This window comes from Zootoca vivipara, chromosome 9 (assembly GCF_963506605.1).
Source record: "Zootoca vivipara chromosome 9, rZooViv1.1, whole genome shotgun sequence".
NCBI classification, from domain to species: Eukaryota; Metazoa; Chordata; class Lepidosauria; order Squamata; family Lacertidae; genus Zootoca; species Zootoca vivipara.
The window spans coordinates 17,919,890-17,941,617 of record NC_083284.1 but is presented as its reverse complement, the minus strand read 5'-3'; the positions used below and the strand labels follow the sequence as shown (position 1 = coordinate 17,941,617).

At 42.7% G+C, this 21,728-nt stretch overlaps 1 protein-coding gene across 1 annotated transcript in view; it reads right to left on the bottom strand.

The window, feature by feature from the left end:
* The window catches only part of GRID2 (glutamate ionotropic receptor delta type subunit 2), a 266,673-nt gene that overhangs the window by 24,088 nt on the left and 220,857 nt on the right, over positions 1 to 21,728 (bottom strand). Inside the window, exons 10-11 of the mRNA XM_035112437.2 lie at positions 12,431 to 12,569; positions 1,330 to 1,525 (exon numbers count right to left, since the gene is read on the bottom strand). Of these exons, the coding sequence (XP_034968328.2) occupies positions 1,330 to 1,525; positions 12,431 to 12,569 (335 nt within the window). The remainder of the gene's footprint in view (positions 1 to 1,329; positions 1,526 to 12,430; positions 12,570 to 21,728) is intronic.

Here is a 21,728-nt window from a genome sequence, read left to right as displayed (position 1 = left end):
CCATTGCACTGGGTCCCCAGAAGGGGGGGGGATCAGCCATGTTCTCCCCCATTCCATCAGAAATATTACAAGAAGACCTGCAAACTTACACAGAAACATCTCTACCAAACACTATCTCCCCCCCCCCGGCCTGGTCAGTTTCACTCTGTCTTTTTCTTTCCCACCCTTTAGAAATGTGGACATCAAACATATTCCATGACATGTCTTGCGAGTGTGTTTTGGTACTCTTCTCACTTTCCTCTATTTTATGGTTTAGTCTCTGGTGGACCTTGGCTGATGGGGCTATATTAATAATGAACAGGGCTGTGACTCCTTTAAAGATACTAGAAAGCCCTCCTCTGGCTCTTGCTGTTCTTTTGTTATCAAGAGATCCATGGAAGGATAGGGCTTCAGAGCAGCCTCTCTTTTCCTTCTCCCCAGTTTCAAACTTCTCCTTTCTGAACTTCTATCAAATGTCGTAACATCAAGAATGAATCAAATATTCTAGGGCATGAATTTCAATATGGAAAGAAGTCCATTGGGGAGGGGAAATCTGTGGGTTTTGACAGAACTGCAGAAACCTATAACCAGATTAGAGAACAGGATGGGTTTTGAACTGAAATAGACAAATACTCATATTTTAGCTATAAAACATAATCCAGAGAATATAAAGTATTATAAATCAAGCATCCAACAGCCATATCGTAATCTTGTTCTTCTCGGAGGCAAGTCCTATCAAATTCAATGGAACTTACTCTCAGGAAAATGGAGTCACCATTGCAACCTGAATTATGAGGGTTTTAGCATGACTTAAGGATGAGTGACTTTTGCTAGGTTGTACCCAAAGGCCTTGGTCCAGAAGCTCTGGAGCAGAGCCAGGCATTTTGATATTCTCCATCTGACTTGTTCCCTTCCAGGTTACAAAGCACACCGTCCAGCTGCAATATTACAACATTGTTCTTCCTACTGAGTAAGTAGAATCTGCTTCTCTGAGCAAAAACCACTGGTTCTTATCCTATGGTGAATGACCTTTTTCTTCTTTATTTGTGGAGCAAAACAGATAAGTAAATATATGCACACTAAAAAGGGAAAGTGTTTTACCCTTTGAGAGAAGAATGAGGTTTTTAAACTTTCCATTTGAAAAATAATAATGAAGGAAATGAAGCGCTCAGTTTCCTTTGTTAGGTAGGAACAGACTATATGAACTGCCTGCCAGGATCGGTACAAGATCATTGTTTTTTATATTCCCATTCTACAGACAGCAGAAGCTAAACACCCTTTGCAAAAGTATCAAGCAGTTCAGAAGAGAGTTTCCATTTGTCAAGGAAAAAGGCCGGCCGCTGCCCTTACCTTTTGAATGCCTGCTTGGGATTCCTGCACGTTATTCTCTGACCCGTTACTTCGGTTAATCATCTGCCACAGTTTCGAATACATGTTGTTCTTCTCGAACGGATTCATCCCTTTCACCCGAACGTGCTCATAGACCGCAGAGTCCAGGACAGTGCCATAAGGAATATCAGTCTGCCTGGAGAGATCCTGGAGAGACCTTAAGTGTTGGTAAAGATAAGAAACACAAGAGACATGACTCCACATTTTCATGCTACAGGCAAGCAAAGGGCAACATGTATGATGAGACAGCTGTCAAGTCATTTTTATTTTATTCTTAAAAGTCAAAGCAAGGCTAAGAGAATTACCTTTATAGTTTAAACCACAAGGGAAGCTATAGAGGGGAAAGGAGAGGGAAGGAAAGATAATGGATTTTTAAAACAAGAAAGACCTCCACAAATCAGAGCAGTGTTAGCAGCTTTATTTTAAAGGTCAAAACAAGGAGGGGAGGAAGCAGTTTTTTAATGGGGTAATTTATTTCATTTATATCCCACCACTGGGATTCATAGATTCCCCAAGGTGGTTCACAAGCATGGGGGGGGGGATTGTTTTTGTTTTATTATGTATTTTTGTGCTCTCATTTGTATCTTTATGTTGTGGACTGCCCTGTGATCTTTGGATGAAAGGCGGTATACAAATTTAATAACTAATAATAACAATAATGATCAAACAACAATAAATGGTTTAAAACAGGAGTGGGAAACCTTTTTCAGACTGAGGGCCACGCAGTGGCGGAGCTTCATGCTCCGGCACCGGGGGCTGAGAGTAGGCGGGGCTGGGGCTGGCGCGCGTCCTGGGGGCATGGCACACTGCCCGCAGGGATATGGCATGCGTCCTGGGGTGTAAGTGCCCAGCACTGGCGGGGGGGCAGCCGCAATGGCACCCCACAGGGATCGCACTGCTGGGGGCAGTGTGCTCCCCCCCACTCCTCTTCCTCCGCTAGTGGGGCCACATTCCCTTTTGGGAAAACTTCAAAGGGCCACATGTTATAGGTAGGTGGAGCCAGAGACAAAAGTGGGTGGAGCAACAAATGTAAATTTCAGTATTGCACAATAGGCTACTTTCAACTCTATCCTCCATTCAGGGAAGCAAGATCAGAATTCAAAGACACATTCTAGACAGGCAGAAACATTCAAGTAGGACATGAAGCCAATAGGTGTGTGTGGCTGGGGAGGGAGTCTGGCCTGGGGAGAGCGGAAAGTTCCTGATTAAGTTCTTTTAAAACTTAACTATCATAAAAGTGTGTGTGTGTGTGTGTGTGTGTGTGTGTGTGTAAAATATCAAAGCACAGAACCAGAGCTAAGACAAATTATTTGTTTCTTATGTTTTGCAGCTTTTACCAAATTGTGCTTAAGGTAGCTGCAGCAACAGAATGCAAAGTACCGGTAAAATATGAATAGCGATCAAAAATAACAATAATAATTTTCTCATATTTTTTTTTTTAATTTCACCCTTACTTGCCAAACTGGAGGCAAGGCCTTTCTTCTCAGGCGTGGATAAACATCTCTGCCAAAACAGTCACCATCATCACAGACCAAGGACATGCTTTAGGACTTTACTGCATAGTAAAATCCTAAAACACAAAAGTAGCACCCTGACATTCATCAAAGATCTTAGGAAACTAAACTATTGTTAGAATTTTTTTTTTTGAAGTATTGTGATTACACTGTATTCTGAGATTTCAGTATTCCCACGGTTCTGTCTGGTTACAGGAATTGCACACCCATAGCAAGTAGGAAGCTGCCTTACACTGAGTTAGGCCATTGGTCCATCTAGCTCAGTATTGTCTATACCGATTGGACTGGCAGCAGCTTTCCAGAGTCCTGCCTGGAAACACAAGGGATGGATCTGGGGACCTTCTGCATGCAAAGCATGTACTCTGCCACTGAGTGATCACCCTGCCCAGGTTATATGCATGCCATTGCCCTACCCACAATTCACCTCTATTCATGGTAGGGATGGTTTGGCTCTAAGCTGAAGTTTACCTGACTCATTGCTTGATAGTATGAATGTGCATCTGTTTCAGGATGAAACAAAGGGTTTCCTTGTTATTGAGGGCTGAATCTTTAGGCCACGGTTCTCAAGTATGCATGGAGCCTTCATGCATACAAAAATCATCCTCATCCCATGATGGGCTGGGAAAAGTCATGGAAGCTGAGGGGCTAAAAACTAAATGCACAGCCCCAAAGCCCTGCTTGTACTATAGTTGCAACTTCACTCTGGAAACACTTGTAAATAGAGGTAAATGACAATGTTTTATCTTATGAAAAGATTGCCTTCCTTGCCAGAAATTGCATTTTATAGGCAGGATGGTCTGTGTGAGAACACATTTTACACAATCAAACTGTTATGTATTATCTGTAAAGATGGAAAAGAATGGTTTTGCAACCAGTATGGAGGAGAAAGACATTCACTGAATGCTGCTGTTTGTGAAGCTGGGTGCTACATCAAGAACTGTGTATATTAAAAATGACAAAGAAATGAGACTTCTGCAATGTGATATTTGGATAGTAGTTTGATGGGAAAGTACTGCACCAGGAAAGCATAAGCTAGAATTCAAATGACAGACACCCAAGACCTTTTGAGGAAACATCCAGAATTCAGCAGAAGAGTAAAGATAGCATCTATTGCCCCTGCTCCCAGACCTCCAGGCATCCAAAAGAAAGTAGGAACAGAACCACTTCATGTACCCATAGGGTCAGGGCCCGTCCTAGACATTTTGGCACCTGAGGTGAACCAGAAAATGGTGTGCCCTCCAGGTAAGTAGGGGGAAGTGAAGATCCACATCAGGAAAAGGTGAGGTAACAAAGATCTATATTGGGCTCTGCTGCCTCTGTGGATGCTGTCGCCCAAGGCTGTTGCCTCACCTTCCCTTGTGGTGGGCAGACCCTGTAGCTTTCTATGCAGTCAGTTCATTATTGGTAACCAGTCCTCCTGGTTACTGGTTACCTACCCTTTGAAGCGTGGATCTCTGTTATCCCTTCCATCTTCTCCTCCTTTCTTGACTTTGAGGAAGGGTCAAGCGGGTCCTTCCTCAAAGTGAGGCATTTTGGGCACAGTGGATAAAGGCTGTTACTACAACCAAAATTCCTCACCCCCCTTGCAAGGCATGCATTTGTTGTTTTGGCAGTCCTCTAACTTCTTCATCTTGCTCTCAGTGTGTTTTCTACCCAACCCCATTGGTTTGTTTTTTTTATATGGACATATGCAAATTAGAATCCTTAAGTATACGGCTCTGAAATACCACCGGTTTCAAATCAGTTTCCTGATGGTCCCTGAAAGTCTGCAGACCTGACATATTTCCCTCTATTTACCCATCCTTGTGGGCCACTTAACCATGCCTTTATTTTTTTAATGACATTCATTAGACTTCTGAAGGTCTACTGCAATCTAACACCTAGGAACCATTAAGGCTTTGCTGGCACAAATTAGCTTCATGCAAGTGCACAAATCTAAGTGATGACACTTAAGGACAGATAAAGGGGCTAGATGTGTGCAGTCTTTTGAAAAGCTAACAGCAAATTACTAATGTCCATGTAGCATGTTGGAAAATGTTAACACAAACTTATAGGATGCCATAGATTTTGATGGACATATGGTCTTTGGGTACAATCTACTCGTATACAATGTGCAAGTATACAATGGAACAGAGGAATGGTGGGAGGCCTCAGCTGGGGAACCCCCAAAGGATGAAGGCCCAGGGATTGGTGGTAAGACAATGATGAGCAATCAGAGAGACAAGAGGGAAAAGCCTGGGAGAAGGAGGTGTTGGAAAGTGAAGAGGTAACGGGGTTTAGTGAGCAGGGGGAGGAGAGAGCAGAGGTGGGAGCAGGAGAGGAGGGAGGCCAAGAGGCAGAGATGAGTCAGCCAAGGTATCTCCCTCTCCTGCTGTGACAAGTTCCTCTCACCCCATGTCTCCCAGGACCAGGAGAGGTATGAAGAGGGAGAAGCAGAGACAGGCACATTGGTGTAGTTTCAGACTGCTTGAGAAGGACCAGGGGGAGGAGGAGATTTAGGCAGCTGTGTGAAGATGGGGATTTTCAGTCTCCAGGGCTGCCTCATAGGAGCATGACCTACTGAGAAGAGTTGCTGCGCTCATTAGGCCTGACACCCTTGAGCAGGCCTTGTTTCTTCTAATAAAGAATTAACTTTATTAATTGTGATTTATTGCTGGCTGGCTCCCTGGCAATGGTTGAGTAATATAATATGACTGTTTCCCACTGATATACACATGCCTGATCTGCGTGCAGAAGGGGATGCATTCCCCACCTTCCACAGCCCATCTGGTTTTTAAAAAGAGCATAAGACCAAAAGAGCTAGCAGGATGCAGTAGACAGACAATGGTTTCATTTCCCTGCTCAGCCACAAAACCCACAGAGTAACCTTTGACCAAGCACTCTCTCTCAGACGAATGTTCGTCAAAGTGTTGTTGCATATATAAAATTGAACATTTTAATGTACATTACCTTAAGTGCTGGATGCAAACATCACATAAACATTGTATTCTAGGGCAGATTCTTCTGTGAGGAAATGTTACAACATTTGGGGCTTTTTAGTTTATAAAAAAATGGTAAAGGGGGAACATGATAAGAAATGCATAAGATTATGCATAAAGATTGGCAGATTCAGGACAGACAAAAGAAAGAACTTCTCCACACATAACATAGTGCAACTATGGACAAGACATATCCATAAAACATGGTATTGGATACCATCTTGGGTGTATTTAAAAGAGCATTAGACAAATGCATGAAAGATAAGGCCATCAATGACTACTAGTCACAAATGCTATGGATTATAGTATGCCTCTGAATACTGCTTGCTGAGGAACATGATTGGGGGAAGTGCTGTGGTGCTCATGTTCTGCTTGACAACTGATTGGCCACTTTATGAGCACTATGTGAACAAACCAGAATACTGGATTGGATGGGCCTTTAACTCTTCTTATGTTGCTGAAGGAAAAATGGTCAGCTGAACTCTGATGTAGACATTTAATAATGCTGTGCTGGATCAGGACCTTCCAATACACAGGGCCATTATGTACATGTGCAAGCTTGACATTGTGATGGTGTGAGCTTCTGATTGACTAGTATCACTAGTCACTAACTAGATTTGTTAGCTCTCCCCCTTCAGGGCAGGCCCTGTCCTTTGACAGAGTGAAGCAGCTGCCTCAAGTGGCAGCTGCTGAGGGTCAGGGAGCAGTTCCAAGATGTTAAGAGCTGTGTGCACCACAGCTGCCAAATCTAGCCTGCTGGTGTCAGTTGTGGTGAAGTATACCTTCTCATTCCCACTAGCTGGCTTCTGTATGTGGAATGTGAGGAGGTACCATCTTGTCCTTTGCTTTTGGCAGCAAAATGTCTTGAGCTGTCCCTGCCCCCCTCCCTTGATGCTGTCAGTGTTCCAGGCAGCACTGTGCACATTCGTGTTCCTGTTTAATGTTTCAGTTTGTCAAAGCTTTGAAACAATGTGATGAAGGTTGCTGTAAAAATGTAAGGCATTGCCATTTCTTATTCCAAGTCACCACCACTTCTCTGCATCTCCCAACAGCACTCTCCGCAACATCACATCGTATATTGTAATGTCCTCGATTGTAAGGGTACTTGCTGTGTGCGTTATGGGAATGGGGTAGGAGGAAGTAGTTCCTAAGTCCCCAGTTTCTAATGAGAACACCTTGCAAATTTTAATCAGTTGCTTACAGGACTCAGTGAGGCTATATAATTCCCCAACATAACAGCCAGCGCAGCAATTTTCCCTACGTGTATTGCTGTTAGTATAAATGATAGGTGCAACAGATGCTGCAGAACAGTCTGTTGGGAAACAGCAATGGGGAAAAAATATTTTCCCTGCACATCTTAAAACTCTAGGAGTTATTCTTTCGTCTCTCAAAAGGCAGACCAAAGCAGTGCCATAAATGAGTTTCCTTTCCCAACAGCTTGATAGAGAGACAATAAGAGAATGAGTTAAAGGAAGTATGATTATAAACAGAAAGGTTACGATACAGAGGAGAAAACCCTCCAACAAACTCCATTTAGAGCTCAGTGGGAGAACACATCCTTTACCTGCAGAAGGTCCCATGTTCAACTCCAGAATCTCCAGTTAAAGGGACACAGAACAGGTGATGGGACAGGTGTCTGCCTGATATAAGGCATAGTCAATGTGATGCTCTCCAGATGACTACAACTCCCATCATACCTGACCCAAAGCTATGCTAGTTTGGGCTGACGGAAGTTATAGTCCTACAACATCTGGAGGGCACCATGTTGGCTATAGTTGCTCTACAGAGCTGTTGATGGCCAGCGTAGAAATACTAGACCAGGCATCCCCAAACTGCGGCCCTCCAGATGTTTTGGCCTACAACTCCCATGATCCCTAGCTAACAGGACCGGGGAAGATGGGAACTGTAGTCCAAAACATCTGGAGGGCCAAAGTTTGGGGGTGCCTGTACTAGACTATGGACAAATAGCATGACCACAGCACCTGAACTTGCATTCCTATCCCCAGGTTTCATTGTGAACCTTATTGACTAAGCTATTTTGTCAACATAAATTCAGAATTTCCAATAGGTCAGCACAAGCAGAAGGCAAAGTTTTTGTTGGGATTGGGAACACTGAAAAGAGCACACCAAGTCCCAGCAGTAAAATACATTTGTATTATTATTGCACACTACTTAGCAACTATGCTATTAAGCAGTATATAAACTGTTAAGCAGACAAACAACCCCCTCTTCACTTCTCCAAAATTACAGTTCCAAGAACAGTCTGACTGATTACTAAGTCAGTTTATGTCTGTGGCATTGCAGTGTGTTGGCTGGTGAGGCACATGAAATTGTAATGCAAACAGGTCAAATGTAATGATTCAAAATTAATTTGCCTCTGTCTCAGTTGTCATGTTCAGGATGTTGTTTTAGCTGAAGTGGTGGCAACCATAGTTTTGTGTTGCAGCAGCCAGGATCAGAAGACTGGGTTTTATCAACTCCCCATATTTAGTTTTTTTTATAAAAAAAACCCAACAACAACCAACCAACCAACAAAACAAAACAAAACAAAAAAACCCCACACAAAACAACAACATTGAAAAACAACTAATTTTGGCCCTGACAGTTTGTAATTTTTCAGCAACACTCTTTTCAGAATTGGAAGGTATTGATTACACAGGAGTTGCAAACTAGAAAACAGATTTTTATGATTCCACACGGCAAACAGCAACATGTCTGCTGAGCATGAGGCTGCTATTAGAACTGTCTTGTAAGCTGTCTGTGCAGGAGCAATTAGTCACTAAATAATGAGGCCAAACATCGTATTGCTTATTCTGAAGCACACACTTATTTATTACTCTAATTCAGATAAAGCTTTGCCCATGGAGCTAGCATTCTCTCTCTCCTCTCTCTCTCTCTCTCTCTCTCTCTCTCTCTCTCTCTCTCTCTCTCTCTCTCTCTCTCTCTCTCTCTCTCTCTCCTCTCCCTCTCCCTCTCCCTCTCCCTCTCCCTCTCCCTCTCCCTCTCTCTCTCTCCCCTGCGGGCTAGAGACAAAGGTGAGAGCTGCTTCCTAGTCCTGCTGGATCTCTCAGCGGCTTTTGACACCATCGACCATAACATCCTTCTGGACCGCCTAGAGGGGTTGGGAGCTGGGGGCACTGTTATACAGTGGTTCCGCTCCTTCCTCCTGGGCCGTGTTCAGAAAGTGGTGGTGGGGGATGAGTGTTCAGACCCCTGGGCTCTCACTTTTGGGGTGCCTCAGGGTTCTGTCCTCTCTCCCATGCTTTTTAACATCTACATGCAGCCGCTGGGAGAGATCATCAGGGGGTTTGGGCTGGATATTCATCAGTATGCGGATGATACCCACCTCTACCTCTCTTTCAAATCAGAACCAGTGAAGGTCCTGTGTGAGTGCCTGGAGGCGGTTGGAGGATGGATGGCAGCTAACAGATTGAGATTGAATCCTGACAAGACAGAAGTACTGTTTGTGGGGGACAGGAGGCGGGCAGGTGTGGAGGATTCCCTGGTTCTGAATGGGGTAACTGTACCCCTGAAAGACCAGGTGCACAGCCTGGGAGTCATTTTGGACTCACAGCTGTCCATGGAGGCACAGATCAATTCTGTGTCCAGGGCAGCTGTCTATCAGCTCCATCTGGTATGCAGGCTGAGACCCTACCTGCCTGCAGACTGTCTAGCCAGAGTGGTGCATGCTCTAGTTATCTCCCGCTTGGACTACTGCAATGCGCTCTACGTGGGGCTACCTTTGAAGGTGACTCGGAAACTACAACTAATCCAGAATGCGGCAGCTAGACTGGTGACTGGGAGCGGCTGCCGAGACCACATAAAACCGGTCTTGAAAGATCTACATTGGCTCCCAGTACGTTTCCGAGCACAATTCAAAGTGTTGGTGCTGACCTTTAAAGCCCTAAATGGCCTCGGTCCAGTATACCTGAAGGAGCGTCTCCACCTCCATCATTCTGCCCGGACACTGAGGTCCAGCACCGAGGGCCTTCTGGCGGTTCCCTCGTTGCGAGAAGCCAAGTTGCAGGGAACTAGGCAGAGGGCCTTCTCGGTGGTGGTGCCTGTCCTGTGGAACACCCTCCCAACAGATGTCAAAGAGGAAAACAACTACCAGACTTTTAGAAGACATCTGAAGGCAGCCCTGTTCAGGGAGGCTTTTAATGTTTAGTAGATTATTGTGTTTTATTCTTCTGTTGGAAGCCGCCCAGAGTGGCTGGGGAGACCCGGCCAGATGGGCGGGGTATAAATAATAAATTATATTATTATTATTATTATTATTATTATTATTATTATTATTATTATTATCATCATCATCTCTGGAATAAAGGAGACGAGACAGGGCAGAGGAAAGCAAATGATCTGATGCTCTGTAAAGGCAGGCATATCAGAAAGTACCACGGGTGTTATCTCAGTTGCTTATAGGTCTGGATGGCATAGCTGCCAAGTTTTCCCTTTTCTCGCGAGGAAGCCTATTCAGCATAAGGGAAAATCCCTTTAAAAAAGGGATAACTTGGCAGCTATGCTGGATGGATCAGGTTAAACCCAACCCAAAACAACACCAACACCACATAACCTGGCAAACTGGAGAAAACACAGCATTCCCCCCTCTCTTTGAAAAGAAACATTTATTGGATTTAAGCATCAATGGCCCTCTCCAACAGCAACACTGTAGATTGCCTTCCTCAGCCTTCCTTATGAGGGATTTTCAGTTTGATCTCAATTATGGCATGAGAAAATGAAATGGAAAAGAAACTGCAGTATCCTTCTTCACACATGTGTACCACAGCACATTTTTATACTACAGGTTATTCTGTCATTATCAGTATCATTATTTTATAGGGAAGGAAAGTATCATCATAGCTGTCAAGTTTTCCCTTTTTTTAAGGGAAATTCCCTTATGCTAGCGAGAATTTTCCTCGCGAGAAAGGGGAAAACTTGACAGCTATGGTATTATACTCTCTTTTTTACCTCTCAGGGAGCTCAGTTGACACTCCGCTGTGTCAGAAGAATGCATGAAGGCAGATTGTAGTTCCCAATTCCACCACTCAGCCACCATTCAAAATAATGAATATCCACAACTGAAAATAATGAATAGTTGGAATTTGAAGGTGACCAATAACCACTATTGGAAAGTGACTGATGGGAACCAACCAATAAGTACAGTTGAAATTCATCAATAGCCACCATGTTGTATTTAATATATTTTTTTGGGGGGTGGGGAAACTAAACTGAAAGTTTTTTAAAAAATATTTCTGTTGTTTTCTATTAACCTAATAAATGCCAAGACCCTAACAGAAGTAAAACTTTGAGACTCCAAGATAATATCAAATAGTTAGGCTGGGCCAACCCTTTAGGAATCAGCAGGTAGTCGATGTTTGCATCCCTACACATAAATTCTGGACTGTGGGTAACACTCAACCTTTGAGTGACTGTGCTGAAATGGAAAAAGAACAAGGTATTTTTATTTATTTTTTAAAAAGAACCCAAGCCTTAAGACCATCACTGGGGGTCTTGTGCTTTAGCCTGTTTGAGCAGATACTGAATTTATGGGTAAAAGGCAGGGCCAACTCATCCATGGGGCCAGGTGATGCAACCACCTCAGATGGCAAAGTCCACAGGGGCAGCAGATCCCAATGTCAATCTTTATTCCCCACTTGTTTGTGACATAGAGCTTCACTTACCTCTTCGTCCCTGGCAGGGAGGGGCATTTTTTGGTTCACCTTAGGCGCCAAAATGTCTTGAGGCCAGCCCTGGTAAAAAGTGCCACACTTTCTCAGTGGTGGCACATAAGCTGTAGAATTCATTCCCTGGGACGATATGATGTGTCAACTTCCCAATTTTTAGACAGGCATTGAAGGTCTCTCCCCACCCCACCCCACCCCACCCTGGAAGGCAGTTCTTAACTGATCATGCAGTTTTTATAGAACACCAGTTTTTAGTTGGCTGCACGGCTGCTATATTTTATTTGCTTTTATGTATTTTTATTCTCCTATTTGTATGTAATCTGCTTTCTGAGCTAGTGTTAAAAGCAGGATATAAATAACTTGGGGGGCGGTGGCAGTTTTACTAGGGCGCAATGACTGGTACACAGGGAAGAACATGAAAATGAAATGGTAGCCTTGATTGGGTGGGTAAGTGAAACACAAGAACATTGTTAGGAAAAGTACTGGAGGAGATGTACACAGTGGGTGGGTTGTGTCCATAGCGACTGGTAGGGTGGAATGTAGGGAGACCAACAGTAGGTGGAGCCAGAGCAAATGACTGATGCAGCCACAGCCAACGATAGGCTAGTTTCGCCCCCATCCTCCTCCCTGCTGAGTTCTACAGGGGGGAAATGAGATCAAGGAGGAAACTGACAAGTAGGGACACCTGCTGGACTTGTCAGTAGGAATGCAGACAGGTGAGGGATGGCTGAGGCCAGGATGAGGCTGGTGGTGCACTGCTGCATTTGCCCAAATAAATCAACCCCCACTGGATGTACGTAATATGCCTTGCTGTATTATGGATAACTGCAATACTGGGGAACATATAATCCATTTCCTCTCCCTTTTGGAACCTGCAGTAACTTACTGGATGGAGTTCTCAATACGAGTGATGGTAAGAAAGGCTGCTAGGTTTGCTGTGTAGGACGAGATGACAATCAAGGCAAAGAGCCACCAGGCCCCCATCATCATCCGAGTTGCCAGTGTTGTATAGGGAACCTCTCCTCCTGTGGAGTAGGAAACAGAGAGCAAGAAGACTTAATTGCAGCTTCTTTATCATTTTATTTATTTAGCAAGTTTTATATACCTTTTAATTAAAAAAAACTTTTTAGTGGTTAACGTTAACATAGAACAAAATATTTATTAACAATCTGCAGTTAACAGACAGCAACTGACAGCAATTAGCAGACATTAAAATAGCAGTCACATTTTTTTTTCAAAATATAGATATGCATAATAAAATTATATATCTGTGCAGGCTTGCCTAAACAATCTTTTTTATTATTTTTTAGCAGGCGTCACAAACAGTACGTTGAAGGCACCCAGCCTCATATTAATTGGCAGGGAGTTCCAAAGAATAGGGGCTTCCACAGTAAAATATAGATTCCTCACAAGTGTGGAACAAGCATTATGTGGCCCTTGTAAAATGCTGGGTTCTGCAGGTCAAAGCAGTGGAGAGGGCACATATGGGGCAAGGTGATCCTTCAAGTAAACTGGTCCCAAACTTCCTTATTCTAAGATCACAGCTCCACTGGTACCGATAGGATTATTCACTAGAGTAAAATGCACTAGGTTGGAGACTGTAATTGAGGCCTGCAAAATGAAAACCATTAAAAGCATAAAGGGAGAGGGTTTGTCTGCAGAACTTGAGTTCTACAATGAGTTCATTCAGCAATATATATATATATATAATGAAATATAGATATAGATATATATTATTAGATAGCTAGATAGATGAAAAAAGGAGATTTTGTGAACTCTGAACAAAAGCAGCATATTTAAACACTTGAAACATTTCTACCTCATATATATGATCTTAATCAATGACCTTAATTAAACTCCTACAGTGTTTTGGAACTTATTAGTGGTATGCATTGGATCAATGGCAGGTGGTCAGTGGGCTAGGGCAGGCACATCCAACTTCCAAGACACTGTGATCTACTCTTACTGGAAAACAACTGGCAGTGATCTACCCATTGGATTGACCAAAGTTGTTGAGCTTTTTGGGGAGGGATCAGCTGAAGTTCTTGTTGTAGGGGGGAGGTTATCAGGGTCCTGCCATCGAACAGGATCGAACAGGGACATCCCGCGATCGACCGGTGAGTCACGATCAACCTGTTGGACATCCCTGGACTAGGGGGACTAGGCTAGTCTCCTAAATGTTCCCTGTAAATTAGAGTATTAAAGTATTAAAGCCTGGAGCCTCCTTCCAAAAGTCCAGGAAGCTTCTGCTCAGCTTAGGGAGGTAGGCATGATGCTCTGACAGGGTCCAAGAGCCCTTATGTCACCTTCCCAAAGCCTGCCTGGCTTCCTGTCAGAAGCCTGGTGCCTCCTTTCCAAAGCTTGAGAAGCTTCTGCCCAGCTTGGGGAGGGAGGTGCGATGCTTCCTCCTGTGACACCAGGATGTTGCAACGTCACATACACAATGTCCCACCACCAATCGCCCTCGCAAGATGGCACCTGTGGCTCTAACTGTTCCCCTGTGAAAAAGTTCACTGCACGCCACTGCATTGTACGATCCTGAACTGAAGTGGGGAACTTCAGGGAGATTCGGGGCTTTTCAGAGGCAAAGCAGGATTTCTCTGAAGCACCCCAATCCAAAGAAGCTTAAGTGAATCTTTTTTTTAACCACATCAAGACTGTAAAACAGTCCTTGCAAGAAAGCTGTTGCAACTCTCCTTCTGAAAATTCACAGGATTAATCTCTTTAGTATGGGCTGGCATGCCTACAAATTTAATCTAATACTGTCATAACAACAACAACAACAACAACAACAACAACAACAACAACAACAACACTTATGGTTTCTTTATAGAAAAGGGTTTGAGCTAGGCACTTTGAAGTAAAGGTGAATTTCTATAACTTTTTATGTTTTTGCTAGAACTAGATGAACTTTGCATGCTTGGGAGGTACTTTCGAGGGGCTGATTCCTGCCAAATGTCAGAAGGATAGCTGCAGTGGTTTTTCCTGATGCTTACAAACCAAAGGATATGTCTAACATGAAAGGCCTCACTATTTATAAATTAATCACTGAGTGATTTCTAAAGATAGCAATTATCAAACTCTTGATAACCATTTTATCAGGTAGGAGTATACTGAGAAAAAGATGGAATTGCCCTTTAGAAAAGTTCAGAGAGAGCCAAGGTGCTTGTTCTTTCTTTAGAAATAAAATGTGGGGAAATCTGAGTTAATTATAAACATTGTCTGGATCTTTTGTCTTTAAAAATAAAACCCTCTAAGTAAATAAGATCAATGTTGGTCTCTCATGTAGCCAGAAATACATTTCCACCTACCTTTGAAACTGTATCATTATCAGAAATTAGAATCTCCTTTTTCTATCTAGAGATGCTAATTCAATATTAAGACTTTGGGAAGATGAAATGTTTAAGTGTAACTTGTGGAAACCTCATGTCATAGCTAAAAATGAAATATTTTAATGGGTTATTTTCATTTTACAGGGTTTTTAAGGTAATGCTTTTTGGATGGTTTCAATCAAAAACCAAATTACAATCAAATGGAACTTTTTAGACAGGCTGAGTAAATGAGCCCAATAGGACTGATTGTCCCTTTAACCTTCCAGTGTCAATCTCTGTAGTTTGCTGTGAATTAAATTGAAACAGGAGGGGTGGTGAAGGGGAAACCTGCAATTTCTCAAGAACATTTGTGTTCTCATTTTTCAAACTCATGAATAAAACTAAGTGCCATTTCCCACTGTTTTTAATTGAGGTGAATTTGCAGGAGGAAGAGGAACAACTGAAAGTCAACCTCATGTCTTTCATTCATAGATGAATTTCTCCTGTAAGGAATTCATTCAAGGAAAGGAAGGGGGAAGAGCTGGATCTACCATTGTAGGGTTTCTCTCCCACGCAAGCTGAGTGTAGAGATGTGTTGGCTCCAGACTTATAATGCAGTCCTACATGTATACTCAGACCCTTTGGCTTCAATGGGACTTAATCTCAGGTAGCTACTGCATATAGATTTGCTGCAGTCTTGGTCTTACTTGGAGTCAACCCATCAGAATCAATGGGACCTAAACTAGGGATGATTAAATTATGTCTCATTGTTTTCAATAGGCCTGCTCCAAACATGCCTTGGTCTCCAAACTAGCCCCAGAGTTTTCAGTTTGATAATGCCCTTGGGCATTATGATGCAGATGTCTTTCTTTGGAAGGTGGTGCCTACTCATAAAAACAGTGAGTGTGTTGCAGATCTTTAACTTCCCCAGGAAAACAAAGTGGGCGTTTATTTGGTTTGTAAATTCCTACACTACCCACGAATACAAGACTCTCTGGTCAGCATACATATTAAAACAATAAAACACCTTTTCAAAACACAGTAACAGCAAAGGAATACTCATATAGATCAATACAATCCAGCAGAACAGGTAAAATCATAATTTCATTCCAGAGATAACACATGTTGAATACCTGGGCAAAAAACTCTTTTTTGAAAAGCTCCCAGCTGCCACCAAACAGATATCAGTGTTGATGCCAAGCAAGGTCACCAAGGAGAACATGCCATAAAACTGGCACAAAAACCAGAGAAGCTTCTCTGATTATTACCTGTCTAATTCAGATCAGGTGTGGTGGGGAACAGGACCCAGAAGCCTTTATATATCCCTTTGCTCCTGCCAAATGTTCAATTAGTGCACAATAAATAAATAAATACCCATATCTCGCTGAAACAACTAACATAACTGCAAGAAAAAAATATTAATTCTTGTTCCCCCCTCCCAGAGTTGTCATATATGTTTCTAATATAATTTGATTTATTCTTAATTTTGGAACTAGTGATAAGGAAGGCAAATAGTATTAGCCAGGGATAAGCAGGAAAATGAAACAGATGAAATCCTATGGAAAGATTCAAGTTGAGGTTATGCCAGGCTAAGATTTTAATCAAGTGGAATATTCACAAGTAATACTAGACCCAGTGAGAGACATGTTTTGCATGGAAGAGGTCCTCAGTTTAATCCCTCCTGTCTTTAGTTAAAATTATGTCATGCAACAGGGCTAGGAAAGATCTCTTGGAAGAGCATTCCACAGGGCTGGGCCAATGATACTAATGGTTTCATGTTGTGTCAATATCAAATGAGCCTCAACAACTCAGCAGTTGGGATATAAGGTTTTAAGCAGTCTTGAAAATATCCTGGGACTAAGTTGTACAGGGCTTGGTAAATAATGCAAGGACCTTGAACTCAGCTTGGTAACAAATGGGCAGCCAGTGCAGATGTTTGAACAATGATATCACATGTTGTCAGGCATGTGATATCATTGTTCAAACATCTGCCACATTCTGCACCTGCTGGAGCTTCCCAACCAGATCTGCAAGCAGCCCGACAAAGGGTGCATTGCAGTAATCCAGTATCAAGGCTACCAACACATGACTACAGGGCTCAGGCCATCCATGTCAAGGAACAGACAGTGTCATACTCAAAGAATCTGTGGTCTGATAGGATGAAGCAGCTTCATGTGTTCATCCTCGCTTTTCAGGAGTAGTTTGCTAGTTGCCTCAGCCTAAGGAAAGTTCTTAGGTCAGAATGCCCTTGTCTTTATGAGTACACAGGTGTTTACTTCTAAACTCTTAATTACTGTTGGCTTTTCAAACTATCGAGCTAGATGCAGCCATCTTGCATCTAGATGTGTCATTTGTGATATTAATTTGCTTTCCAAAGCAGATGAAATGCCAGAATCTGTAAACAAGGCAAGGCCAAAAACTGATTTGACCATGATATGTCTTTTTTTTTAATCAGTCCAAAAGCTAAGGTATAATCAGGACCAGTTAAACAGAATTATAATAAGCCATAGGGGTGTGTCTGCTTAACAAGCCTTTATCCCAATATAGGAAAACTGAGCCATAGTATGTTAACAGCTGTGGGAATCTTGAATTTTAGTTTCTGACACATTATCAGATGTGAAGTAGTCATTACTGTCTTCTGCAAGATTCCTGGGGGGAAATGCCTGAGCTTGAGCAGCATGGAGATAGCAGAGGTGGCCAACCTGTGGCTTCCAGATGTTGTTGGATTCCGACTCCTCACAGATTCCTGCCCTAACATGAGCCTGTTTCCAGGCTTCTATCAGTTATTTCCCTTCACTCATTATCTTTCCACTGATCTTCCAATAAATAGCAATAGATAGCCTGAGATACAGTCACTGGCCCAAAGCCACCTAGTGAGTTTCATGGGTAAGTGGAGCCTTAGGTAAACAGGAAGCTGCCTTATACTAGGTCAGACAACTTGCCTGTCTAGTCCACTATAATTTACTCTGACTGTTGCTTTCCATTTCTTAGACAAAGAGGGTCCCTCCTCTCCATAACCTGCTATGTTGCCAGAGGTTGAACATGGGACTTACTACACACAAAGCATGAGTTTTCCCACTGAGATATTGTCCCTTCCCCCAAGGTCTCCCCAGTCCAATGCTCTATCTGCTATACCCGATTGGGGGAGGTATTCAACATCATACTCTTTTGATGGTTCCGTTATCACAAGCATTTCTGTTTGCTAGATGGAATGGCCCCCCGCTCCTGCTCCTTGGGTTCTCCTGACCCAGAACAGATTTGGGAGTGGTGCAGGGGACACATGGGGAGGAGAGGATGGAAAGTCCCACTGGGCTACCAGGAGCCTTTGCATTGGCTTTCTCTAGTTGAATGTGGACCGAGAACTCCCAGAAGTGCAAGCTGAATTTCAAAGGGGCAGAGGAACCAGAGGCCAAATTGCAAACATGCGCTGGATTATGGAGAAAGCTAGAGAGTTCCAGAAAAACATCTACTTCTGTTTCATTGACTACGCAAAAGCATTTGACTGTGTCGACCACAGCAAACTATGGCAAGTTCTTAAAGAAATGGGAGTGCCTGATCACCTCATCTGTCTCCTGAGAAATCTCTATGTGGGACAAGAAGCTACAGTTAGAACTGGATATGGAACAACTGATTGGTTTAAAACTGGGAAAGGAGTACGACAAGGTTATATATTGTCTCCCTGCTTATTTAACTTATATGCAGAATTCATCATGCGAAAGGCTGGACTGGATGAATCCCAAGCCGGAATTAAGATTGCCGGAAGAAATATCAACAACCTCAGATACACAGATGACACAACCTTGATGGCAGAAAGTGAGGAGGAATTAAAGAACCTTTTAATGAGGGTGAAAGAGGAGAGCGCAAAATATGGTCTGAAGCTCAACATCAAAAAAACTAAGATCATGGCCACTGGTCCCATCACCTCCTGGCAAATAGAAGGGGAAGAAATGGAGGCAGTGAGAGATTTTACTTTCTTGGGCTCCTTGATCACTGCAGATGGTGACAGCAGTCACAAAATTAAAAGATGCCTGCTTCTTGGGAGAAAAGCAATGACAAACATCACCTTGCCCACAAAGGTCCGTATAGTTAAAACTATGGTTTTCCCAGTAGTGATGTATGGAAGTGAGAGCTGGACCATAAAGAAGGCTGATTGCCAAAGAACTGATGCTTTTGAATTATGGTGCTGGAGGAGACTCTTGAGAGTCCCATGGACTGCAAGAAGATCAAACCTATCCATTCTGAAGAAAATCAGCCCTGAGTGCTCACTGGAAGGACAGATCCCGAAGCTGAGGCTCTAATACTCATGAGAAGAGAAGACTCCCTGGAAAAGACCGTGATGCTGGGAAAGATTGAGGGCAGTAGGAGAAGGGGACGACAGAGGACGAGGTGGTTGGACAGTGTTCTCGAAGCTACCCACATGAGTTTGACCAAACTGCAGGAGGCAGTGGAAGACAGGAGTGCCTGGCGTGCTCTGGTCCAAGGGGTCACAAAGAGTCGGACATAACTAAACGACTAAACAACAACAAAGTTTAATTCAGCCCTGACTTTTGAAGTCCATCAGAGTCATGAAGCTACCAAGAGGGTGGATGGGTAATATGTGGTTGGGTATTCTACTCTGATAAATCTGTTCAACTGCCCTGCCCTCTCAAAGTCTACTTTATATCCAGTTTTGTAAGGCAGGACTATTATTTCCTAAGAAAACTCACAAGATTCCATTCCTGAAAGAGATTCCTGCAAGTCCATTTATCTAACTAGCAATTTGGTGGAGAAATATATGTCTTGAAAATTCCACATTTGTTTCTTATTAGTATTATCCTTTAACATTTTCTCCACTTAGGCTGCAGAATATTGCAGTTTTCACCAACCCACCCAATTTTTGTTTCTGTTCATGTTACTAGCAGGAAGATAATGAGAACACCAATTATTTCTGTAGGACAATCTACACTGAAACAAATTTACAGAATGTAGACAAGTGTTGCAGTTCTTTTTTTTAACCCCCCCCCCTAGCTTGATCTTTGCATGCTTTAAAAACAACAACAGATAATGAGCCTCAGGGGCTGACATTTCATTTTCATCATGGATGAACATTAGCAAAAAGGAAGGGGAGGAAGAAGATTAGGGGAGCAAAAGATGACTTGTTGCATTCTCCTGCAATAACAGAAGTAATATTAATTAGTACTTTTCTCATCTGAGTCTAGTTCCTACACCAGTTAATTATTCACTCTTGAGTAAAATCCCTTGATTTCTGCAGTAGCCTACAGGGTGACCTTAGCAATCATGTGTGCAAATCTTATATGTGAAATGGTTGAGTTTTCACAAAATGTGAACTATCTGCCAAACTCTGAGAAATCTCTGCAGCTGACATACTATGGGTAACATCTTTCCCCGTGCTCCTGCAGAATGTAGTGACATCAAATAACCACAAAAAGAAACCTTAAGGGCAATCCGATCCTGTAATGTAGGACAGTCTCACTCATTAGTCAATGACACAGTGCAGTGCAATGCAGCCTTCAGAAGGAGGTGAACTGCAGAAAACTCCTTCTGAAGCAAACAAGTCATATTAGTACTTGCAAACTATCCAAGACTTAGCCCATTGTAACATTTTTACATTATAGGGCCCTGGACTGCCTCCGGGACAGTGCCGGATTTACGTATAAGCTAAACAAGCTATAGCTTAGGGCCCCACTCTCTTGGGCCCCCCAAATAAGTTAAAGGGAAAAAACAAACACTGGATGTACATTTTCAAATTAAAAGATTTTTTAAAAAATGGCTTTAGATACCTACTAGGTCTATAAATTACAATATAGCATATATTCAACACAAAAAACAGAGACAATTTGTTGTTGACAAAGGACAGCTGGACATTACCTTCAGTAGCTTCGGGCCTCATCAAATCTAAATCCAGCCCTGCTCTGGGAGTACGCATGTATGACACCACACAAATCATTGTGCGAAGCGTACACTATGTGGACAGGCAGTTTAAGGATAGGGAAATTTTAGGCAGGGTTCTCTCACAACCCTACATAGAGATACTGGGGATTGAACTTGGGTCCTGTATACAAGGCAGATGCTCTACCACTGAGCTATGGTGCTTACAGACTAAATGCTCCCCATCTGTGGTTCCATGTGGCTTTTATTAGATTAATCTGGGGAAACATTTTCGGAGTACTTGAAGCAAAATTTTCATATTTATGGATTTGTCTGTATACTAATCTCAGTCACAAGGTTTCTCTGTAGATGTCGCATAGTGTATCTAACTCCTTTATTCGTACAAATGAAGTGCCAGATAATAAGGAACTGCGAATTTGCTAAAAACAACACCAAGAAATCTACCTCAACTTCTGACATCCTTCTTAGCTGTCTTTGCATTGATCCTGACTCCCACTGCAACTAGCTTAGTGGTTTCTGTAAGACAATAAACTAGGTCCAAAGCTGTGGGAATTACTAAATAAAGATGCATATTGATGTGTTTAGAGAATGTATTATTGAACTAAACGTCAAGGGGTTGGAGCTACTCCCCTATCAGGGAACATTTGGGGCTTTTTAGTTTAGAGAAAAGGGGATACATGATAAAAGTGTCTAAAACAGGTATCCCCAAACTGTGGCCCTCCAGATGTTTTGGCCTACAACTCCCATGATCCCTAGCTAACAGGACCAGTGGTCAGGGATGATGGGAATTGTAGTCCAAAACATCTGGAGGGCCGAAGTTTGGGGGTGCCTGGTCTAAAATATGCATGGTATGGAGAAAGTGGAAATTAAAAATGCTTTTCTTTCCTCTCTCATAATTCTATAACTCAGGGCCATACAATGAAGCCAAATGTTGGAAGGGTTGGGGAAGACAAAAGGAGGTATGTCTTCACAAAATGCATAATT